The 26,185-nt window shown below is 39.5% G+C and overlaps 1 protein-coding gene across 3 annotated transcripts in view; it reads left to right on the top strand.

Moving 5' to 3' along the window:
• Positions 1-26,185, top strand: part of VWA8 (von Willebrand factor A domain containing 8) — a 390,356-nt gene that overhangs the window by 125,177 nt on the left and 238,994 nt on the right. For all 3 annotated transcript variants that reach the window (XR_015137814.1, XM_086328813.1, XM_086328812.1), the window contains 3 exons: positions 873-979; positions 5,336-5,442; positions 10,711-10,782. Coding sequence is in view for 2 of the 3 variants with exons in the window: in XM_086328813.1 (XP_086184939.1) it covers positions 873-979; positions 5,336-5,442; positions 10,711-10,782 (286 nt within the window). In the remaining variant the exon portion in view is untranslated. The remainder of the gene's footprint in view (positions 1-872; positions 980-5,335; positions 5,443-10,710; positions 10,783-26,185) is intronic.

Below are 26,185 nucleotides of genomic sequence, written 5' to 3'. Positions count from 1 at the left end.
CCTCTCCGTCCATGGGATTTTCAGGCAAGAATACTGGAGTCAGTTGCCATTTCCTTCTCCAGGAGATATTCCCGACTCAGAGATCGAACCCGGGTCTCCTGTGCTGCAGGCAGACTCTTTACTGTCTGAGCCACAAGGGAAAGCCTATGAACACATTACATATTAACATATTACTGAGAAAAATTTTCATTTTAATAAATCATTAAAAAGGATTTGATAGAACTCAGCAGCCAAACTTGAAAACAAACCAAAGCAGAAGTAAACAAACAATATGCTTAGCTAACCATGAGTCAAAGAGGAGTTCTTAATCTGGTAAAGGGTAGGCCCTAAAATTTTATAGCAAACATTCTTAGGATATATTGCTTTATGGAGTTAGGAACTAAACGAGAATGTTGTCTCTTGTACTTTTAGACTGGCTAAAAGTTATATGATTAGCTACATAAAAAAATTCAAGAGAAGCTTCATGTAAACTACATTTTAGAACAGTTGGAATATAGTGATATTACTTATACACCCAAGTCAGTGATATTCCTATCCATATATTCCAGTAAAAATCAATAAAGAAGTCGAATTTTTAAAAAAATAATACCATTCAAAATAATAATAGAAAGCTTTGCAAACCTAAGAATAAATTTAATGAGTGGCATATAATGCTTTAATGGAAAAAAGTATGAATCTCTATTAAAAGTTGTAAAAGATTGCTGTGGGAAATGGGATACTATACTGTGTTCAGAAAACAGAAGATTTAAGTATTCTCAAGCTGTTTTTTTACAGATCAAGACGGATCATCCTTCTGTCTGTCTAAGTGTCAGAAGATATTTTGGAATCATAGAAAGCTTTGACTTATCAATCCATCCTTCCCACCCCACCAGGTTTTTACCAAGCCTTGCAAGATCAGCATTAGAAAAAAATCTGGCAGATGCTGCAATAGAAATAACCACTGATAATAGTCCAGAGTCTGAACTGGAGGATTACAAATGTAAGTATTTGAATCATTTCTCTTTTAAGTGAATTATTAAACATTTGTATTATTTATTACGTGTGTGTGTGTATGAAAATTGCTCAGTTGTGTCCAACTCTTTACACCCCCATGGACTGTAGCCTGCCAGGCTCCATGGAATCTCCATGGAATTCTCCAGGCAAGAATACTGGAGAGGGTTGCTGTTGCCTTCTCTAGGTTATCTTCCCAATCCAGGAATCGAACTGAGGTATCCTGCATTGCAGGTGGATTCTTTACCGTCTGAGCTACATATTATTATATTAATAATAATGTAATAAATTATTATTATTTCAGTTAAAAATGTTTTTGTTCTCCACCCATTTTGTTTCACGTATTGTGTTGAAGAATCTTTTATTTAAAAAAATGTTTCCTTTATTTCAGTGCATACCAGATGTAGGTTCTCCCCCAAGAGGTCACAATTGACATGAATATTAAAAGCTCAGAGAATTCCTACTGTAAATAAACATGTAACTTTGTTTTACCTTTTATTTCAAGGGTATTTCACCATAGGACCTAGCATTCTGTTCTCTTTGCACATTTACATTTTGGGGACCACCAGTGTGCTACAGGACACGTTTGGGAAACTGTCTAGGTTGATGTAGACTGAAATAATACTCTGAGTATCACTTCATGCCTTCTTACTCCTTTCATTTCTACCTGGTTGTCTTTTGTGCTACTTTTATTTTGGATAGCCATAAGTATAATTTGAGTTTGGGAGAGGTTTAGATCTTTCTGTAAAAGTACGCTGTTCTTCATTTAGAGCACAAAGACAGGTTCTCTGTTTTTTAAGGGTCGTTAACTGTCTTATAAAAATATCCAATGTGTGATCACTCTCTTAAAGGGACTTATTGTGACTTTCTTTGCAGTAGATGTTTTTAATAGTTGATACACTGGAACGAGAACTTTATATTAAGGAGATAAGGTGATTTTTTTACAGTAAAACTATAAACTCAACATACTGATGGATCTGGCTACAGAAACGCAGAGACAACTCAGAGACAGAATAACTCTGGGACTTGGAGATTCATAACAGCACTTGATTGAATCCGTCAACATATCCAAAAAAAAAGAAAAAAGATTGCATCATTCAAATGATAGATTGTTTAATCTCAGTAATAAGCCAGTGCTGGCAGTTCCCATCTAAGCCTTGTGTAGGAAGGAGATAAGGAAACTAAGAGACTTTTGACTTATCTGGTCCCATTCATCTTTAATATCTTCTTTCTTATAGAGAATTCCTGTAATTTATCCTCCTGTTCAGAGGATGAGGTTCACCAAACAGCTTTCTGATAAGGATTTAGCTTTCCATGCAAGTCTCCTTCTGATTAAAATGCTGATATAGAAACCATATATCATGTAGTCTATATGAAATTTTCCATTTTCATTGCAATGTAATATATTGCAGTTCTGGCTTTATATATCAATTTATGTATAGATAAAAATATATGTCTTTAACATTCTCCTGGGAGTCGGGTGTGCTCTCTATTGTAAGGATAAAATCAGATTTTGAGCCTACCAGACTGAGGACCTTGACAAATTTACCAAGTTAATGCCATCCCATGAGATTTCTTAGAAGCCTGCTAGCCACCTTTCTACCAGGGAAGTACTATCATCACCATTCTCTGAGTGCCTTTCCCTTTTCTAGCTTGAAATTTTAGCAATAAACATTAGCTGAGTTATTTAAATTTTCTTAAAGTCCTAAATCTACTGAATAGGTATCTTTCATAAACTAAGCCATGCTACTGCTACTCTAAGTCACTTCAGTCGTGTCCAACTCTGTGCAACCCCATAGATGGTTGCAGCCCACCAGGCTCCCCCATCCCTGGGATTCTCCAGGCAAGAACACTGGAGTTGGTTGCCATTTCCTTCTCCAGTGCATGAAAGTGAAAAGTGAAAGTGAAGTCGCTCATTCGTATCCGACTCTTAGCAACCCCATGGACTGCAGCCCACCAGGCTCCTCCGCCCATGGGATTCTCCAGGCAAGAAGAGCCGAAGCTGAGGTCTGGCACATGGAAGGTCTTCAATAAATAATAGCTTCTATGATGGTCAGTACGACCACAGCAACTGAAACTGTTACTGTCCATCAGCAACTCCTGGAGTTCACTCAAACTCATGTCCATTGAGTCAGTGATGCCATCCAGCCATCTCATCCTCTGTCGTCCCCTTCTCCTCCTGCCCCCAATCCTTCCCAGCATCAGAGTCTTTTCCAGTGGCCAAAGTACTAGAGTTCCAGCTTTAGCATCATTCCCTCCAAAGAAATCCCAGGGCTGATCTCCTTCAGAATGGACTGGTTGGATCTCCTTGCAGTCCAAGGGACTCTCAAGAGTCTTCTCCAACACCACAGTTCAAAAGCATCAATTCTTCGGTGCTCAGCCTTCTTCACAGTCCAACTCTCACATCCATACATGACCACAGGAAAAACCATAGATGGTATCAAATGCTGTTTGAACCTGAAGTAACGTGTCATCTCAGCATACAAGTATGTAGTAAATTCACTGCCACAGTCCTTGTCTTTCCCTTTATAGTTTTATATAGGGTCTATTTCAGAGACCTGATGGACTTCCTGGTGGCTCAGACGGTAAAGCGTCTGCCTGCAATGTGGGAGACCTGGGTTTGATCCCCGGGTCAGGAAGATCTCCTGGAGAAAGAAATGGCAACCCACTCCAGTACTCTTGCCAGGAAAATCCCATGGACGGAGGAGCCTGTTAGGCTACTGTCCATGGGGTCGCAAAGGGTCAGACACGACTGAGCAACTTCACTTTCTTTCAGAGACCTGAAAGTAGTAAATAAATAGTAAATTCTTGGTGTGGCAGCTCATGGTTTTCTCTGCTAAATAGAACTTGTGAATGAAAGGAAATGGCAAGGAGCTATTGGAGGGAGAGGCCTACTGTGTTTTGGCAAATGTGTAGCACTCAGTGGTGATTCAACAGGCTGGGAGTGTAATTATTTAAACCTCAAAATTGGTCATGGTACTCCATAGAAGCAAATATTGGTTTCTCTCCTTGTTTTTCAAAGTGCTCTAGCACAAAAATAGCCAATTTTAAAGAGAAGGGAGAAAAGATGGGACAGTTGCCTAAGACATTGTAATTGTCCACCTGCTTGCTCAGGTATATCCACAGGATGAAATTTATTTGGAGATCACACTGCAGAAAGAACATCGTTGTTGTTGTCATTTAGTTGCTAAGTCATGTCTGCCTCTTCGCCACCCCGTGGACTGTAGCCCACCAGGCTTCTGTCCATAGGATCTCCCTGGCAAGAACACTGGAGTGGGTTGCCATTTCCTTCTCCAGGAGGTTTTCCTGACCCAGGGTTCCCATGTCTCCCTGCTTTGCAGATGGATTCTTTACCACTAAGCCACCTGGGAAGCCCAGAAAGAACAGCATCCTATACTAAATTCTGTTTTTAGCTCTACCCATACTAGCTGGGTGAGTCTAAGCAAATTATTTAATTCGTGTTCTTCTTAGCTTCCTCATAATTCTTGTCTCCTTGTTAAGAGATTTACATGAAATCATGTGAGAAAACAATGAGCCGAAGCTGAGGTCTGGCACATGGAAGGTCCTCAATAAATAATAGCTTCTATGATGGTCAGTACGACCACAGCAACTGAAACTGTTACGTTGTTATCATGGACCTTCCTGCAGTGAGCATGTGTCTCTTCTTACCCTAGAGAACACATGTGAGATGTGTCCCCTGACTGGAAGAAATTTATAACTTAGTTTCATGGCTTTAAGGAGCTCATTTTCTATTCTAGACCAACTATTTAAAGCAAATAGGGAACAATACAGTATAATCACCACAGAACGACTGTAACGCCTGTGGCGCTTCTTTGGAGGCACAGATCTGGGCCTTTCCTAAAACTAGTGGTTTGAAAGTTCTGGGGTCAGTTCATCTGTATTTTTGACTAGAGCTCTAGCGGATTCTTCTATGGGTTCTAAAAAAAAAAAAAAAAAAAAGATTATGTTCATGGTACTTTAGAATTTTCAAATATATGTATTTTAGAGTCTCTGACCAAACAGCTCATAAAGGTGCCTTGCCTGAGTTCTGGGTTTTTCCATTCTCAATCTTATCTATATGTTGCTTGCGCCATATGTTGTTTTAAATAAAATTTTTGATATTTTGAAACATCTTCATCCTTTTTTGTAGAGCTTTTAAGATTTTTTTGCAAAGCTATAATGTTTTATTACTACCTTCAAGCTTATTTCTTTTAGATGTTAGATTAAAATTCCTTGATGAGCCTACAAAATGTTAAAGATGCTATATTGTATCCTGTTCAGGCTGGACTTGGCTTCTCTGAGGACAGGCCTATAAGTAATTCTCTGTCCTATGTGAAATGTTTAGGTGAAGTCTCTTCTGGATCTCTGAGGATTGGCACAGTTAGTGCACCAATCTATAATGCCCACGAGAAAATGAAAGTGCCTGATGTTTTGTTCTATGACAACATCCAGGTAAGATCAGGATTTTGCAATCATGGGTAATTAAATCACCTCTTACACTGTGGTAATTAACTCCAGTTCAAGTATAACTGATGTCTATGTTTGTAATCTGCTAAGTCGCAAAGAGTCGGACACAACTGAGTAACTGTACTGAACTGAACTGAACTGAAGTTTCATTCAGATGTTGCGGAATGAGGTGTTGAAACATGTTTTATTAGTGCATTGTAAAGTTATGAATTCTTTCCAAAGTTACTTGGGAATGGAAAGACTTGCTGCAAGGATTAAAGTAATAAATTTTATAGCACACATAACTATACTTTAAGTAAAATGAATGTATTATTAAATTAAAAACAGAAAGCACTCGTATTCATTCTCCTGCATTTTTGTTAGTTAAATCATTTCAAGTAATTGAAAGGATGTGTCCTGTGTATTCTTTTCCTCACGTTTCTTTCCTTTTTCTGAAAATGCCTAGTATTTTTCTATTCTTTACTTTTTAAAATCATTTTTCAGTGGACCAGAGTAGACAAATTTCCACTTGTATATGGTGCTTCCACTAAAACACAGAAATAAGTGTGTGCCCAGAAAGCTGTATTATAGATGTTCACTTTAATAAGAAATTTTTCCAGAGAAAATTATTCATAATATAAAAGGATTTTTTCTTTTCCAGATTTTCTGTCATGTGGTCATATATTTATTTTATAATATAAAACATACTTAAATATTTCTCTAATATTTGGCCACCAATTTGCATATATATTATAATCCCACATTTACAAATTATGTTTGAAGTACTTCTTGCCATTTTCTCTATATTAAGGAATTAGAGAATTAAAGTAAATTATTTTTATCTGCCATTCCCCAATTCTGATTATTGTCCTAATTTATATCCCTACATTATATTAACAATAAAAGGTATCTAGGCAAATTCTTCTTTCTCCATAAAAGTCTTGATTAAATATTTTTGAAGTCTGTCCAAATTATAATTATCCATGACATAGTGAAAGGCATAGCCTGGATTTTCTTTTTCTTTTTTTTTCATTCTATGGGCCATTAACTAATGTCAGTTTTATTTTTCTTCCAAAGAATTAATGCTCTTACACAAGCAGGGAACAAAAGAACAGAAAATAAGGTTACTTATAAGGCACAAAGGAATAAAGAATCTTGTCTGTCAAAGACCAAAACATGCTTGTAAGGAAAATATTTTCAAGCATTTGTGCTACCACACTCTGTTCATGTAGTAGAAAGGAATGAATTAAAAAGAATCAGGAAACTTTGTCATAAGTGACAATTTGAAAAACTCCATGGCAGCAAAGATTGAAAAGACTTCCCAGCGTGTAGGAATGGAGGAAATTCGGTAGCAGGGAGGGCCATCGTGCCCTTGGACACGGCGTCTGTTGCCATGGTGTTCGTGACCCAGACGTGGAGGACCGCAGTGCTGCTGTGAACTTTACGCAGTGGCCCTGAGGGATTTCTGTAGCCTGTCTCCAAACGTACCCTCTCTTCACAAAGCATTATGAATTAACCATTAATGAAAAGTGCTAGCTGTGCCAGTTCTCGGAACGGTGACTTGATTAAATTCAGTTTTGTTGTGTGTGTTACTATTGTCCTTTCTGCCGCACTTCACCTATGAAGCAGTGTCTTCCGTGCCTCTTGAATATTCAGGTGCTTCTATACCATCTTGTTCTGTGCCTGTGGTCTCCTTGCCACTCTGTGTTGTAATTGATTTTTAAAACACGTTTTCCACACTACTAAGATAAAACCTTGTGTTGTTGTTTTAATTTTGTATCTCTAGCGCATAGCATAGTGCCTGGCACGTAGTGACTGTTGAGTAAATATGTGTTGAGTGAATTAATGAAAGAAGGAAAAAGATTTTGAATGTTCTTAATTAGGAGTATATTTTTATTATATCTCTCTTTAAGGAATATTTTACTTGCAGTAGTAAAGAGGAGAAATTGGAGGAGCGATGAGTAGCCTCTTAAACCTAATGAACTTCAGAGCTGAAAAAAAATTTTTTTTTAAATGTCTGTTTTGTATCTATGCTTGGTCTAGGATATTATTGGAATGGTCAAAAAATTGGTTCAGATTTTTAAACCCAAACAAACTTTTTGACCAATATCATAACACAGAGATTAAAGTACATACATACACAGTTCCGGGGCTCAAGTTGCCTGAATCTCGCAAGGGGAAAAGCAAGCAGGTGCACGTGGTTACTGTACAGTGTGACTGAAGTACACACAGGTTACTGTGGTAGCATCAATGAGGTGATGGTCCCGGATTGGAGGATCCTGGAAAGTGAGTTCACTAGGTGAAGTTGAAAGACTCAGGCAGAGACACTAGCATCTGCAGAGACGTGACTACATAAGAGTGGAGCTCGTTCAGGAAGCTACATCTAATTAATTGTCATAGCCAGAGGTGAGGTTTAAAATGGAAGAATGACAAGACGTGAGGCTGATGAGTTAAAAGGTCATATTATATGGGCCTTGCTAATGAAGGAACTGGGAAACTATTCAGAAGAAGTGAGAAAGCTGTTGAAAGCTTCGAGGAACATTTTTACTTTTGCTCACTTTGCATTCATTCTGTATTATTACCTGTGAGTTGGAACAAAGACAGAGAGGGACTAGTTAGGAGGCAGTGGCAGTGGTCCAGGTGGACTTCGGGAGGGTCTGAACGAAGACAGAGACAGCGGGGACAGAGCAGAGAGGGCACACCGGAGCCGCACAGGAGGCAGCGAGAGCCGACGGGGCTTTCTGTTGGATGGAAGTCAGAGAGCCTCCCTCACGGAGCACGTGGTCTGCCGGGAAAGTCCACAGAAGAGTAAAGAGGAAATGATTCTCCACTGTGTGGGGGATGCGCCTGAGACTAAATCAAAAAGATAAGGAGTAATCCTTGTTCCGAAGGTATTAGTTATTCACAGAGTTTTGGGGAAGAGAAAAACTGACATGATTGTGAACCGAGAAATGACTGTCAGTACTGTGGAGCACATATTGACTCACGGAGACACTGAAGTTTGAGATGCCACATTGGTGGGTAAAAATCTAGGCCAGAGATGAGAAAGGAAAAAAAAAAAAAAAACTTGGATGAAAGCTATGGGAATGGGGGAAAAAAATAATAGATACAGTAAATTTGAAGTGGCTGGATAGCTTAGATTTAGCTTTTGCTAAGGGCCAACTGAGTTGGGCAGGAAGATGGTGATGATTGGGTCAGGTTGCAGAACATGATGCTATTAATTGGGATTAGAAATACAGGCTAAAGCATGAAGCTGTGGAGAAAGGAATGAGCCACGTTTTGGGTGTATTAAGTTCTAGTAGACTGGGAAACAGCCAAGTATAGTTCAATATTTGCTCAGAAATGTGGGGCTGGAGTCAAGAAGAAAGGTCTTGCTGTTGAAGATCAGTGTAAAGTTAGTGGTTGAAGCCATGGAATGGATGAGTGGATTTAGGGAGAGTTGGGTCAACAGTGACTCTTCCAGCACTGAGCTGCACGTTGCCCTCCTTCCCGCTTCAGATGGGTGCCCACATACAAGAAGGCTTAACCTGGTCTGCCCAATCCCGTGGTTCCCAGGAAAGCAGGTAACAAGGGAGTGAAAGAGAACAGAAAAAGGAAGAAAATCAGTATTTAAGGAGGAATTGCTGCAAAAAGAAGAAGATACAACCCAAAACACCACAGAGAAAAACCGTTAGAGAGGTAGAAGGGAATCAGGAGAGGAGACCTTGAAGAAATTGTCTGTGGTACCGAGGGGGCCGAGAGGTTAAGAGAAGAACTGTGTAGGCATGACCTTAGCCTTAGCTAACATTTGTTGACTTGAATAATTCTAGTTAGGTGTAACCAGGGCAAAAAGTAGGAAGACATGAGAAAAAGTAAAGACGACAGCTATAGTTTGGATTATTATTCAGTATTCACATTGTTTTTTACCTGCTAGCTAGGTGTTTGTTCCAACTTTTCAATCTATTTTTCATGGAGATTAGGCCAGGTATTTCTGGAAGAACTTAATGTTTTCTGGAAATCAGCACTGATTGTTCATCTTAGTTAGAAGAGTTCTGCAGACCAAATTATCACTAGAACTCAAATTAGAAGACAAATGTTGTAAGTCTCCCTTTTAACTTGGGTAACTGTGTACCCTCGTTTACTCAAAATAGTCCCTGTTTATACTTGTTGTCCCAGCATAATTATTAATAACATCTCATTTTATTCTAAAAAGTACTCCAGAATGAACAAAATAGCTCACCCTACTTCAAGCCCCATTAAAACTCCAGTTCCATGGTTTATCTGAAAGCATTTTTTAAAAATTACCAAGATAAACATTAAGGAAAACTCATCTGTTCTTGAAGGAGGGAGAAAACTTTTTTAGTTTTTCTAGAAACTCTGCAAGAAAATATTGGTATTGCTTAACATGAGAAGTAAAAGGAAAATATTTTAGATGTGGGAAAAAAAAAATCACAAACCAAGTTTAAAAAAAAGACTGGCAAACGAGAACAATATCTACAGCATGTATAAGATGCGAAAGGTTAAGTTGCCTTTTTCACAAATAGAGAACTTCAATAACCTTAGTACTTTGAGGCCTTTATTGTTTTGATACAGAAAACCAAGAGGAAATAGGGATATGAATCGTTCCAGGCTTTAGTTCTCCCTTTAATCCTGAATGAGCCTTTTTGACCTACTTATGATTGTCCTATTTTTCAAGATACAAAAGAGCAATGTAATTTCCTCTGTGACTACTGTGAATAACTTTAATCTTATTCTTATTATATTGTGTCATGTTTTGAACTTAAAAATATGAAAAATTTTTAAAAATATATAATTTTTTGGAGTATAGTTGCTGACATTTTTAATTCTAAACCTATACGTATGCATTGAAAGTCATAGTTAAGAAGTCAATGTAAGATTTTCCATGAAATCTCCAATTGTTTTAGAAAACCTTTATATATTTATATTAGTAAGTATTAATTTAAATATCACATTAAATTATAAGCCAACTCTCCAAAGTACAATAGCTGAAAAATATTTGAGTCCTATTATAAAAACTCTTTGAAATATATGTCAGTCAGTGGTTGAGTCTTGCTAAGGTAGACCATTTCAGGTCTTCAATATGAGTCACCCAATTGGTTATATAACTTATTTTTGACCACAGCATGCATTTTAATATTTTAGCATAATCAAATTGAGTATTGTCTGTTATAATAGATGTTTTTCTTTCCATGAAGAAATCTTTATAGCTGTCAACTTTCTTATTTCGCCTTGATTATGCAAAGCACAATTAACCTCTAGTCGTTTTTCCTCTAGCACATGATAGTGATGGAAGATATGCTCAAAGACTTCCTTCTTGGAGAACACCTGTTATTGGTTGGAAACCAGGTGAGTTATGGCTGAAACCAGGTACTAATGAATACTAATGAAACCAGGTACTAATAATAATACGGTTTAAAAGCCGTATGTTTCTTCTGCTTGATGGAGAAAGTTTTCAAAGATGGTTTTTTTTTCCCCTAGCTAAATGACTAGTTGAAATTAAACAATAGGGTCTTCTACCTTCTAAACTTTAGAATTACCTCAGGGCTTAAATCACTACCACCCACCAGCCCCATTCAGTCTTCCATCAATTCCTATCCATTCTGCCTTATAAATATCTTCTTTCCAACACCTGTCACCCAGCCCAGCTCACCACTACCTATCACTTGGATTACAGAAGTGGTTTCCTAATACAAGGTTCTTAGACCCAAGCTTACACCCACTGTGATCCACTTTCCACTCTGCAGCCAGATGGATACTTGTGAAACCAAAATCTGAGTCTTTTTTTGCTCAAGTTGGTTCCCCATTGCCCTTCAGATCAGATCAGATCAGATCAGTCACTCAGTCGTGTCCGACTCTTTGTGACCCCATGAATCGCAGCATGCCAGGCCTCCCTGTCCATCACCAACTCCCGGAGTTCACGCAGACTCACATCCATCGAGTCAGTGATGCCATCCAGCCATCTCATCCTCTGTCGTCCCCTTCTCCTCCTGCCCCCAATCCCTCCCAGCATCAGAGTCTTTTCCAATGAGTCAACTCTTCGCATGAGGTGGCCAAAGTACTGTAGTTTCAGCTTTAGCATCATTCCTTCCAAAGAAATCCCAGGGCTGATCTCCTTCAGAATGGACTGGTTGGATCTCCTTGCAGTCCAAGGGACTCTCAAGAGTCTTCTCCAACACCACAGTTCAAAAGCATCAATTCTTCGGTGCTCAGCCTTCTTCACCGTCCAACTCTCGCATCCATACATGACCACAGGAAAAACCATAGCCTTGACTAGACGAACCTTTGTTGGCAAAGTAATGTCTCTGCTTTTGAATATGCTATCTAGGTTGGTCATAACTTTTCTTCCAAGGAGTAAGCGTCTTTTAATTTCATGGCTGCAGTCACCATCTGTAGTGATTTTGGAGCCCAGAAAAATAAAGTCTGACACTATTTCCACTGTTTCCCCATCTATTTCCCATGAAGGTGTAGTCTTTAGTATGGCTTCAAGGGTCCTTCAGGAGCAGCCCCTGCCCACCTACCCAGTCCTAAGGTTTGGCTTCCTCCTTTCTTGCATTTGGTGTTAGCTTGAGCCACATTGAGGGCTTCCCAGGTGGCTCAGGGCTAAAGAATCCGCCTGCCAATGCAGGAGACCTGGGTTCGATCTCAGGGTCAGGAAGATCCCCTGGAGGAGGTTATGGTAACCCACTCCAGTATTCTTGCCTGAGAAATCCCATGGACAGAGGAGCCTGGTGGGCTACAGTCCATGGGGTTGCAGAGAGTCTGACGAGACTGAACCACTAACCTCAATGAGCCACTCTGAACTTCCTTCAGTCCTCAGCTCCACTCTGGTCCTCGAAGCACGTTCTTCTCTCTGCCTGGAGCACTCGCCATCCCCTTCCCACACCCCCCTTCCCTAACTCCGGAGGTGTCCTCTTGTCCCAGCTGAGTTAGGCTTCCCCTGCTTCTGCATAACTTCCTTCCGTCTCCCCATCATCACACTCGTCATGTGTCACTGTGTCCACATGTAGAATGACTGTCCTCCCAGCTTGTCTGCTCCTCAAGGGCAGGGACCGCGCTTCTTGCTCATCTGTGTCCTTTGTTCCTGGTACAGTGCTTGCTGCCAAGCAGTAGATACTGAATACGTGTCTATGGAGGGATGGATGGCATTTATTCTAATATCTAGAGGTTTCTGAGAATTTTCAATGGAATTACCAGACTCAGAGTGAACGGCACCTTTGGTTTTTTAAGTTAGTTTAAAATTAAGGATAACAAGCTTTCAAAAGAAGTTTGGTCTTTTTTTCTGTCTTTTAACTTATAAAAACAATGCATATTCTTTATTAGTGCCTCAAACTTGATTTAAAAAAAAAATAAAAACGGGCCAATTGAGTGTTTTTTGTTTTTTTTTTTAATAAAAATGGGCCAGTTGGGCGGTTTACTGGTTGAGTTCACAGACTTGGTAGTTAGCTGGCTAGAGGTCCAATCGCAACTGTTTTACAGATGGCTGTGACTTTGGGCACGTTGCTAATCTTACTCAGGCTCAGTTTCCTGGTATCTAACCTAGGAATACAAATCATATGCACTCTGTTAGGCTAATGTAAGGATCACATGAGATAATGCATGGAAAGCACTTCTCACTGTGCCTGGCTCATGGTAGGTGCTCAGTTACAATGAAATCTGTGGGTCACTGTGTTTTTAAAAAGGACTTTATACTCCTTTTCTTTTTTTTTCTAAGCAAGAATTAAACAATGAGCAATAAAATATTCACAGTCTCCTCGTTCACTATTTATAAAGTCCTACCAACTTTTATTTAGTGAAAAATAATTTTTTACTGATGAGCCTGTGTACCAGCATGGAAGGATGAGGATCAGTTAATCGTCCGACATTGAGTACTTGATACTGAGGCCCAGGAGTTCAAGTTCTCATCTGGCTCTGAACAATCATGACTCTCCTCTCACTTTGCAAAATGATGACTTGATAGCCCAGTGTACCTCACAAAAGTTGTTAAACTCTGTCAGTGCATTCTTTTCTGATCTTCTGTGGTTACCTGAATTGCCTTAGACACAATCTGCTGGCATCTCAACAGCTGCAGACCAAGAATACACAGAGCTGGCGATTGAGGAATAATTTTTTTGCTAAGGAGCAGGCTTTCAAAAGGAAGGTCCTAGAGATCAAGCTGTGATGTTCAAACAGCTTTGATGTATCCCAGCTGATACTGATGTCCTGAGATTTAGTGGGTAGAATACAGTAAGAGTTTCCTGGTAAAGGCAGGGTTTATAATTAAGTTGGATAATAGAGATAGGGCTTCACAAGAGTTGTCTAAGTTGAAAGGTTGAAGTTAGAGCTAACCAGTAACCAGAGAGACAGAGAGAGTATTCTACTCTCTGGGGGACTGGGGAGAGCTATAGGGGGCTTCCCTGGTGGCTCAGATGGTAAAGAACCTGCCTTCAATATGGGAGACCTGGGTTCGATCCTTGGGTTGGGAAGATCCCCTGGAGGAGGGCATGGCAACCCACTCCAGTATTCTTGCCTGGAGAATCCCCATGGACAGAGGAGCCTGGCGGGCTACAGGCCATGGGGTCGCAAAGAGTTGAACACCACTAAGTGACTAAGCACAACACAGCACGTATAGGGTGAAGGCAGAGTTGGAGCCAAGGATTGCTGCTTCTTTATGATCAGCGAAACAGAGACTATGAAAGTACTTTGAAATCACTCTAGAGAGCTATGCGAATGTTGGTGTGAGATCCTGTATGTTGCCTCTGTCTGTTTCTGTGTGTGTGTGTGAATGTATGCAGTCGTGTCTGACTGTTTGTGACCCCATGGACTGTAGCCTGGCAGGCTCCTCTGTCCATGGAATTTTCCAGGCCAGAATACTGGAGTGGGTTGCCATTTCCTACTCCAGGGGATCTTCGTAACCCAGGATTGAACTCACATCTCTTGGATCTCCTGAATTGACAGGCAGATTCTTTACCACCGTGCCACCTATTTCTAGTCCCAAGGTAAAGAATAAGGCGCAAAGGGCTCGGCGTTGGGTGGAGGGAAGAGCAGCTCCCTCTCTACACGTGCATGGGTGAACCCAGCATCCAGTGAGGATAGAGATCCTACTGAGTTTCAGGCTTGCCAAGAGTTGACAAAGGAACCTCTGGGAAGACCCTGCTGAACCCCCCCAGAGATGCCAAGCAGGAGGTGGGGTATCACAGCAACCTCTCTCAGTTAGTGCTGTCGTCAGCGGGTCACAGTGTCTCCCCTTCTTTTACTGGTAGGGTGTCACCCTCCACTTTGGAGAAAGAGAAATACTGAAAAACAGAGATTGCATTCATTAGAAATTTGCTATACTTAACTGTCCTTTCTCATGTCAGAAGGGTTCTTTATCCTCTCATTATAAACCTCTAAGGTGATCAGTGTCATATAATGATACCAATGTTGCAGGAACTCTAGTTGGATTTTATAAGTAAATTCTGCTACCTGTGTCCATGAAACCATCTAGTGAAAAACTAAGTCTCTCAGGCTGTCATTTGATGTCTTCCATTGTCTAATCTCACTCCACTTGCCGTCTTTTGTCTCATTTCTCCCCTGAAAATCATGTCCTCAGATTTTAACACACTGTTTTCGAAATACCTTCTTGTTAGTTGCTTCGTCGTGTCCGACTCTTTGAGACCCCATGGACTGTAGCCTGTTAGGCTCCTTTGTCCTTGGGATTTTCCAGGCTAGAATACTGGAGTGGTTTGCCATTTCCTACTCCAAGAGATCCCGACCCAGGGATTGAACCCGTGTCTCTTAATCTCCTGCATTGGCAGATGGATTCTTTACCACTGAGCCACCGGGAAGCCCAAGCACCTTATCAGTGTTATATTTTAGTGTTTGATCTTCACCAGCCTGCTCTCTTCTTTCCCCCATCTTTGCCTATTCAAATCCTCCCAGTCTCAGAGGGCATTTTGGGATCATGGAAAAGCAGAAAGCTGGGAATCCAGAGGTCTGCCTTCCTCTGCAGACTGTTGGTCTCTGTATGTACTGTTGGGTTCATTGCTCTCTCTCCTTAAAGGGCTTTGTCTTTTTTTGTTTTTTTTTTTCTTTTTCTTATCTGTAAAATGGGTGTTTTCTAAGGTCCCTCTGGCTGTAATATTCTGTAATATACTTCTTTAATAAAGTCCTCCTGAACACTTCGGGCTGAAGGTTTGGGTCCATTCTCTGCATTGTTACAGCAGGCCATTTAGATTTCTTTTGACTTCTGTTGGACTTAAGCGTCCACCTGTCATCTCTCCTGAAAAGAGAGAGCCCCTTGAGAAGAGTCTTAGTTTTGTGTGTGTCCTCCCTGATGTCTTGTGCATAATAGACATTTAACAAATATACTTTAGAGGACTGCAGAGAAGGCATTTCTGCTGAGTAGGCAAAATGATTTAGAAGACGACCCAGAGGGATGGTATGGGGAGGGAGGAGGGAGGAGGGTTCAGGATGGGGAACACATGTATAATTTTTTTAAAATTAAAATTGAATAAAAAAAAATAATAAAATAAAATTTAGGCTTTCTTGGATTACTTTCAGGAGATTCTAAAACGAAGTGACTAAACTTTTTATTCAGTAAACTTGCACCTGTTTGATGAAGGAAATGATGAATAAGATAGAATCTATGGCGTAAGAGAAAGTACTTAGGAGAGAAAATGCTTTCGTGGCCCATACAGCTGGGTATGATTACACACTGATGGGATCAGGTCAGAGCTTGGCAGCATTATCGCTAGGACCGAATAGTGAGACGCTAATCATTTGATTTTTTCGAATAATGATTAAGTGCTACGCAGCATTTACTGGTTAACTGAGGTGCAGCCCTGCACACGTGCACACTCGCCAGGGCAGCAGGGGAACTGGACTTCCCACGGCAGCTGGCGAAACGCTCAGTGGAGCTTTCTGAATATTTCAGTCCACTTCAGTAACTTTCAAGCTTGTTCTCAAAGAGTAGCATCTGTGTTAAGATACGGGGACGATTCTATGGTTAGACTTTTATCTTTTCCTTTATTGAAGTACAACTGACAAGAAAAATTATATTCAAAGTGTATAGCATAATGATTTGATATATTGGGTTTGCCAAAAAGTTCGTTTGGGTTTTCCCGTAACATCTTTTTTTTTTTTTAATTGATTAATTTATTTTAATTGGAGGATAATTACTCTACAATATTGTGGTGGTTTTTGCCGTACATACATCAGCATGCATCAGCCACAGGTGCACATGTGTCCCCCCATCCTGAACCCCCCTCCCACCTTCCTTCCCACCCCATCCCTCTGGGTTGTCCCAGAGTATGGGCTTTGAGAGCCCTGCTTTATGCATAGAACTTGCACTGGCATCTGTTTTACATATGGTAATATACATGTTTCTTACAGGTACATTGTGAAAAATTTCTCCTGCTGAGTTATATACTACATTCATTATGTCACGTATTTACCTTTTTATTTATATATTTATTTGGTGAGAACATTTAAGTTTTACTGTCTTAGCAAATTTCAGTTATACAGCACAATGTTTCTAACTATAGTTACCATGTTACACCATTAGATCCTCAGAATCTATTCATCTTCTATGTGAAAGTCTGTACTCTTTTACCAACCTTTCCCTATTTCCTCCACTGCCCAGACCCTGGCAATCACTTTTCTACTCTATTTGAGTGCAATCTTTTGCACGTATGGACACCTTATCTTTGACAAAGCAGGCAAAAATATACAATGGAGAAAAGACAATCTCTTTAACAAGTAGTTCTGAGAAAACTGGTCAGTTACCTGTAAAAGAATGAAACTAGAACACTTTCTAATGCCATACACAAAAATAAACTCAAAATGGATTAAAGATCTAAATATAAGACCAGAAAGTATAAAACTCTTAGAGGAAAACATAGAACACTCTCTGACATAAATCACAGCAAGATCCTCTATGATCCACCTCCCAGAATAGTGGAAATAAAAACAAAAATAAACAAATGGGACTTAATTAAACTTAAAAGCTTTTGCATGACGAAGGAAACTATAAGCAAGGTGAAAAGACAGCCTTCAGAATGGGAGAAAAAAATAGCAAACGAAGCAACTGACAAAGAATTAATCTCAAAAATATACAAGCAGCTGATGCAGCTCAATACCAGAAAAATAAATGACCCAATCAAAAAATGGGCCAAAGAACCAAACAGACATTTCTCCAAAGACATACAGATGGCTAAAAAACACATGAAAAGATGCTCAACATCACTCATTATCAGAGAAAGGCAAATCAAAACCACAATGGGGTACCATCTCATGCCAGTCAGAATGGCTGCTGTCAAAAAGTTTACAAACAAATGCTGGAGAGAGTGTGGAGAAAAGGGAATCCTCTTACACTGTTGGTGGGAATGCAAACTAGTACAGCCACTATAAGAACAGTGTGGAGATTTCTTAAAAACTGGACCTAGAATTGCCATAAAACCCAGCAATCCCACTGCTGGGCATACACACCAAGGAAACCAGAATTGAAAGAGACATGTGTACCCCAATGTTCATCACAGCACTGTTTACAATAGCCAGGACATGGAAGCAACCTAGATGTCCATCAGCAGATGAATGGATAAGGAAGTTGTGGTGCATATACACAATGGAATATCACTCAGCTATAGAAAAGAACACATTTGAGTCAGTTCTAATAAGGTAGATGAAACTGGAACCTATTATACAGAATGAAGTAAGCCAAAATGAGAAACACCAATACAGTATAATAACGCATATATATGGAATTTAGAAAGATGGTAACAACCACTCTATGTGCAAGACAGCAAAAGAGGCACAGATGTAAAGAACAGACTTTTGGACTTTGAGGGAGAAGGTGAAGGTGGGACGATATGATAGAATAGCATTGAAACATGTATCTTAGCATATGTAAGATAGATGACCAATGCAAATTTGATGCATGAAGCAGGGCTCCCAAAGCTGGTGCTCTGGGATAACCCAGAGGGGTGGGGTGGGGAGGGAGGTTGGAGGGGGGTTCAGGATGGTGGGACACACGTACACCCATGGCTGATTCATGTCAATGTATGGCAAAAACCACCACAATATTGTAAAGTAGTTAGCCTCCAATTAAATTAGTTAATTTAAAAAAGGTTGCACATATAAGTGATACCATGCAGTGTTTGTCTTTGTCTTTGCTTAGCATAATGCCCACCAGGTTCATTACTATTAAGACTCTTAATTGCTTCCATTTGGTGTGTATGGGAGAGAAGAAAGCCACCTGTGGTATTTGTTGGCAAATGTAGAGCAGGTACTCCACAGAGGTGCCCTTTTCTAAGAACCAGTGTGGAGTTCTGTGTTCTCTTTCCCCGTGCTTTCTTCAGAGTCCTGATCGTCTGGGAGGTTCCTTGTTCAGGAATATGTACTTGTGCAGCCGTAGTAACTCAGGTGCTTCGTCAGTACCTTTTCAAATGCCCTGCTTTATTTATTAGTGGTACTTCTGGACCTCTCTTAATATCTTATGCACCTTCTCACCTGCATCCTTTACTGACCTTGTGAATCAAAACAATGAAAAAAGGAAAAGACAGGCAAGCAGAGCTACAACTGGTAGGTTAAGAATGACTGACACTCAGCTCTCGTGGGACGGTGTCACTGGTGTTTGCACTCAAATGCAAAGTGACAGCCATCTGGGGAAATGCCTGTTTTAATCACATGATTTAGTTTGAAACTAAGTAAACCATTTTTAGTAGTTGATCAGGCTCCTTTTTTACTCTTTATCTTTCTGAAACATTATATGCTGTGCTGTGCTTAGTCGCTCAGTTGTGTCCGATTCTTTGTGACCCCATGGACTGTAGCCCACCAGTCTCCTCTGTCCATGGAGATTCTCTAAGCAAGAATACTGGAGTGGGTTGCCATGCCCTTCTCCAGAGGATCTTCCCAACCCAGTGATCGAACCCAGGTCTCTTGCATTGCAGGCAGGTTTCGTACTGTCTGAGCCACCAGGGAAGCCCAAGAATACTGAAGTGGGTAGCCTATCCCTTCTCCAGGAGATTTTCCCAACCCAGAAATCGAACTGGAGTGAAACATTACGTGATGACTACTCAAAAAGCAAAAAAAATTAATTAGAATTGAAGCTTTGCGCATTAAATATTGACAGAGAAGCCAGCAGTGGGTTGATATACAAATACAATAAAATGTAATGAATGCTATTAATACAAGCTGTCTAAACATAGATACAGTCTACCCAGGCTTCTGTTTTGCAAATTAGAGACTGGCTGAAGTTCATGAAAGAAACTTTTCAGTAGTTGAAGTTGTCAATTTAATGTTGTTTTGAAAGATCGCTGTTACTTGTAGCAACTTTTATTGTGAGGAAATTAAAGGGAATAAATGTTGATTTTGAGGTATCTCAATGTTTATCATCTTTATTAAGCCAAATCCCATCTTTTCTTTCCATGTATTACTATCTTTTCTAAGAATCTATGACATTAGATGAGTTTTCGTAACTGTTGGGAAGCTGAAAACAAGTCTATAAACATCACTTACAGCAACAAAAAGTAGGCCCCATCTTCTTTTGGTGAAATAAAATTGATTTTATCTTTTCATTTTTCTGTGTGGGATTTTTTTTTTTTTTTTTGGAACAGTCCATCAACTTTCCAGTAAAAGAAGCAGAATTGCTGCCTGTCAGCCAAAAGGGATAGGATACCCTGAAATTACATGTTTCACGGTCCCTTAGTATACAGTGCTGCATATTGTAGAACTTTGTTAGCATGCACTATATGCATTATTTTCTACTTACTGTAATTATAACGTTACATGTACCTTTCATGCAATTAGTTTCATGCTGGGTTTTTTAAAAAATCGTAACATGACTTTCTATTTATTTCAGCTTTCCTGACAGTAAAAAAGAGAAATGGCTATTTACTTTCAAGCCAGTGATGCTTTTATCATCACAGCTCTCTTCAGGAATAAGCTTTCTACATAGAAAATAGACTTGTGCGCATGGGGAGAGGAGAGGAGAGGGTGAGATGTATCGAAAAGAGTAACATGGTACCTCATAGTGGTTTTGATTTGCATTTCTCTGATAATGAGTGATGTTGAGCATCTTTTCATGTGTTTGTTAGCCATCTGTATGTCTTCTTTGGAGAAATGTCTATTTAGTTCTTTGGTCCATTTTTTGATTGGGTCGTTTATTTTTCTGGAGTTGAGCTGTAGGAGTTGCTTGTATATTTTTGAGATTAGTTGTTTGTCAGTTGCTTCATTTGCTATTATTTTCTCCCATTCTGAAGGCTGTCTTTTCACCTTGCTAATAGTTTCCTTTGATGTGCAGAAGCTTTTAAGGTTAATTAGGTCCCATTTGTTTATTTTTGATTTTATTTCCAATATTCTGGGAGGTGGGTCATAGAGGATCCTGCTGTGATGTATGTCAGAGAGTGTTTTGCCTATGTTCTCCTCTAGGAGTTTTATAGTTTCTGGTCTTATATTTAGATCTTTAATCCATTTTGAGTTTATTTTTGTGTATGGTGTTAGAAAGTGGTCTAGTTTCATTCTTTTACAAGTGGTTGACCAGATTTCCCAGCACCACTTGTTAAAGAGATTGTCTTTAATCCATTGTATATTCTTGCCTCCTTTGTCAAAGATAAGGTGTCCATATGTGCGTGGATTTATCTCTGGGCTTTCTATTTTATTCCATTGATCTATATTTCTGTCTTTGTGCCAGTACCATACTGTCTTGATAACTGTGGCTTTGTAGTAGAGCCTGAAGTCAGGTAGGTTGATTCCTCCAGTTCCATTCTCTAATACAATTATGTAAAGTTTAAAAATAAAATAAAATTAAAAAATAAAAATAAACAACTTTACAGAAAAAAAAAAAAAAGAAAAGAGTAACATGGAAACTTGCATTACCATATGTAAAATAGATAGCCAACAGGAATTTGCTGTATGGCTCAGGGAACTCAAACAGGGGCTCTTTATCCACCTAGAGAGGTGGGATGGGAAGGGCGATGGGAGGGAGGCTCAAAAGGGAGGGGATGTATGTATACCTATGGCTGATTCATGTTGAGGTTTGGCAGAAAAAAACAACATTCTGTAAAGCAATTATCCTTCAATTAATAAATTAAAACAGTGAGAAAAAAAAGAATACGCTTTCTTCCTCCCCGTATATTACTTTCTTTTGGTTTGTAGAGCTTTATTGTATTTGAAATACCAAGTATTCATGGTGAATTTTTGGGGCTATAGATTCAGCTGATAGGTGCATAATTTTTTTTGTTGTTTAAAAACTCCTTAAGAATAAACCTCTGGGGACTTCTCTGGTGGTCCAGTGGTTAAGACTGGGCTTCCACTGTAGGGGCCACGAGGTCGATCCCTGCTTGGGGAGCTAAGATCCCCATGCCACACGGCGTGGTCAAAATAAATAACCTTCTGTTTCTAAATAAGGACACTTGGATTTGGAGAAGCAGTTGCATTTTATCAGATATTTGAAGGAAGAAATAGTTTAGTAATGCAGTGTTCTAAAATGCATAGGTACCCCCCTTATATAAGAATTGTTTTAAAAATATATAGTATTTGTTTTACGAAGTAAAAGTTTAATCATCTGCATATAGTAATGTTTTCTCATTTGTGATGTTAAATTGCAAAGCAAATCATCAGAATTTAATTTGTATTTAATAAGACAGTTAATAATTCACAATTGCTTCTAGGTGAATATAGTCCAATGATTTGCTAGATTTGTCAACTTTTTTTTTTTCCTTTTTTGTTTTTCACTTAAAGTGGGCCCTCTGTATGATTTTACCAAATAATAGCACTCTGGTGAAATTTTCATACTTAGGCTCTGCTTGTATTCCAGAGTCTATATTTTTTACCTTTACCAAAATTCTAATATATTATCCTTATCAAACAAAAAGTGAGCTCTGGCTGATTTTCATAGGAGATGCCTTCTCAGTCTCTGACTTTCATGTGTTTCGTGTTTTTAGAGTACTGATTCTGTGGGTACTCTTTACAATTCCATGGCACTTTCTAATCTATCAACACTGAGATCAGTCTTCAGTTCAATTCAGTTCAGTTGCTCAGTCGTGTCCAACTCTTTGCGACCCCATGAATCGCAGCACGCCAGGCCTCCCTGTCCATCACCAACTCCCAGAGTTCACTCAGACTCACGTCCATCGAGTCAGTGATGCCATCCAGCCATCTCATCCTCTTTCATCCCCTTCTCCTCCTGCCCCCAATCCCTCTCAGCATCAGAGTCTTTTCCAATGAGTCAACTCTTCACACGAGGTGGCCAAATCCAAAGAACACCCAGGGCTGATCTCCTTCAGAATGGACTGGTTGGATCTCCTTGCAGTCCAAGACTCTCAAGAGTCTTCTCCAACACCACAGTTCAAAAGCATCAATTCTTCGGCGCTCAGCTTTCTTCCCAGTCCAACTCTCACATCCATACATGACCACAGGAAAAACCATAGCCTTGACTAGATGGACCTTTGTTGGCAAAGTAATGTCTCTGCTTTTCAGTATGCTATCTAGGTTGGTCATAACTTTTATTCCAAGGAGTAAGCATCTTGTAATTTCATGGCTGCAGTCACCATCTGCAGTGATTTATCTTAGCATCTCTTAATTTTATTTTCCTCCTGAAAGCCGAAATGGCTCCCCTTGCCTATCTGATAAAATCTCTTTCAAAGAGAAACGCTCAAAAAAACCTATGACCTGTCTCCAAACCTCTTTTGTAGTTCTAGTTCTTCCAAGTCAGAGTTTCTTACCCTTCCCGAGTACGCGGTGAGCTCCCCAGGTGGTGCTAGTGGTAAAGAACCTGCCTGCCAGTGCAGGAGACATAAGAGACATGGGTTTGATCCCTCAGTCAGGAAGATTGCCTAGAGGAGGGCATGGCAACCCACGCCAGTATTCTTGCCTGGTGAATCCCATGGCCAGAGGAGCCTGGCAGGCTACAGTGCATAGGGTTTCAGAGCCAGACATGACTGAAGCCGCTTAGCACACACGCAAGTACATGATGCCTTTCTATTCTCCCAGCCATTTTACATATTGTTTGCTTCATATGAACTTCTTCCTCTCATCTTTCCCTGTGAAAATCCTGTAGTTTTCAAGAGCTCAGATTTTTTTCCCCCCTGTGAAGCTTGTCTTAGTCTCCCCCAAATAGAAATAATCTTGTTTTCCTTGGAACATTTATAGTATTTTATCAGTGTTTAATTCATTTTTCTCTTAAAGTTGTTTTGATTTTTAAATTTCACCTATAATTGAATTACAAGTTTCTTATGAGCAAGGATTAAAAATGGTAATAATTGTATGTTTTACAATTTCCAATATACTTTTAAAAATCATTTCATGTAGTTCTATGGAAACGCTTTGAGATAAATATTTTTATTTTCCATACTTGACAAATAGACTGAAGCTCAAAAAGTTTCAATATCTGCTCAAGATCACATAGCTAATTAATGGCTGAGTTAGGACTCACATCTTCCAAGCTCATGCTTTTTTTCCACCATACCATGATTTTCCAGGTGGCCCTCATGATAAAGAACATACCCACCAATGCAGAAGACACAAGAGATGTGGGTTTGATCCCTGGGTCTGGAGGATCCCCTGGAGTAGGAAATGGCAGTCCACTCCAGTATACTTGCCTCGAAAATCCCATGGTTAGAGGAGCCTGGTGAGCTACAGTCCATAGGGTTGCAAAGAGTTGGATACGACTGAAGTGACTTAGCACCCACACACACAAATTCTTATACTAGTAATACAGCAGCAATAGCAACAACAATAATAATATGTAATAGCTAACTTATATTCAGTGCTTATAATAGGCCAGGAGCTATGCTTTACATACAGAGTTCAGGGCATTTTGAATTTTTCTATTATGAAATTATAAAATATATTCTATAAAAAGTAGAGTATATAATGAACTCCTTTGTCCCCATAACTTTGTTTCAACAATTACCAGAATTTTGTTCATCTTGTTTTAATCTGTGTTGAACATATCATCTGTATGTTGTCTTTTAAAAGACCATACTTTTACATAATGGATTTTTCTTATACTATCTTAGTTTTTATCTCTTACATAACCACAATCTGATCATTACACCTAACAAGTTAACAATACCCTTTAACATACACTGATAGCCTACGTTCGGTTTTCCTCAGTTCTCCCCAGTGTCACTTTGCAGTTGGTTTGTTTCCATCAGCAGCCAAACAAGAGTGGACACTTCAGTTGATGTACCTCCTGAGTCCCTTTGAAAGTTGAAAGATACATTCTCCTATTCTCTTTATCCTGAGAGATATTGACCCACTTTCATGAATATAAACATTGTATCAAAATTATACCAATATCGATGAACTTACAGTGAGGAAGTATTTTCTAAAGTAAATTTCATCAACCCAATTTCACTTCTTAATTAATTTACATAATGCAATGAAACCATATTCATTTCTTCCAGACTAGAAATTTCTGTCTGAATTACTTCCCAACAATTAAAAAAATTGTTTATTTCCCCCTGAATTTTCATAGCATTTAATTTTGAAATCTTTTATACATTGTGAAAATCAGTAAGCATATATTTAATACTGACTAAGGAGGACTCTATACACATTGTTACTATGTAATTCTATATAATCCTTTGTATCTCATACCATCTGTTAATTAGAGGCTTATAACGAACAGATTTAGTTTTTGTCTGGTATGGGCTTAGTAAATGTTTGTTGAACTATTTAATATTGAGATACTGTGAATATTTTATTGCCAAAATTAAAGAGCGTGTGGATTTTGTTAATTAACCGTCTGAACTGTGCAGGGGCAGATTGTTGCCGTGTAGCATCAGAAGCACACCGTGTTGCTACGCCAGAATGATTGTCTAATGTCTGTAGACGGACGGAACAGCTTGTCCAGACTTCCCCGCCTGTGTCCCCAGCTGCTAGTGGCAGCAGGGAATTTGATAACAAAGTGTGCCGTGCTTCTCATAGCTACAGTGCTTAGGAGTCCCAAGGCTATACAATATTTGGTTTCATCAAGCATAATGATATCTTTATTTGATATCATATTATCTTGTGTCCCTTCTGAAACCTCTTGCTATGGAGTTGCCTAAAGTACAATATGGAAATTCTTTGCTGTGCTGCACACTCTCTCTTGCTGCTGTTCAGTCACTAAGACATGTCCGACTCCTTAATGACACCATGGACTGTAGCCCGCCAGGCTCCTCTGCCCATGGGATTTCCCAGGCAAGAATACTGGAGTGAGCTACCATTTCCTCCTCCAGGGGCTCTTCCCAACTGAGGGACTGAACCAGTGTCTTCTGCATTGGCAGGCAGGTTCTTTACCACTGAGCCACCAGGGAAGCCCGCGTGTTCTCTTTGATCTTCAGTTTATCCATCCAGTGTTTTTTAGGAGTGTTTTTCTTGCCTTTGTTCTGAATCTGTATATTGCTCTTGTAAGCACATTGATTTTTCCCCCCCACAGTATTTATCTTGGCTGCTTTGGTTATACCAAGTGATGAAACTACCAAAGAGTCTAACTTTGCCATTTACAGCAGCACATGATTTCAAAGGGAAATTTCAGGGATGTGGATTTTATTATTCCTGTTTGAAAAGGAGCTTTTGACTTTGCCAGGAAGCTTTATCAGTGTGTTTTAAAGCCATGCAAACGAGTAGTGCAATCGAAAGGTGTGTTGTTTTGCCTGACTTTCAGGTACTGTTTCTGGATCTGTTACAGGGAACCTGTTTATGCAGCTGCTTGGAACTGTTCACTGTGCACTTTAGTTCTTTTTTCTGGATACATAAATAATGTATGTTCACTGAGAGAATTTGGAAGATAAGAAATTTCCAGTGA

This window comes from Bos grunniens, chromosome 12 (genome assembly GCF_055505025.1).
Source record: "Bos grunniens cultivar Pamir isolate PY7600 chromosome 12, Bosgru_T2T1.0, whole genome shotgun sequence".
NCBI lineage: Eukaryota > Metazoa > Chordata > Mammalia > Artiodactyla > Bovidae > Bos > Bos grunniens.
Note: the sequence above shows the minus strand (reverse complement) of the source record. Positions and strands in the feature narration are given on the sequence as shown.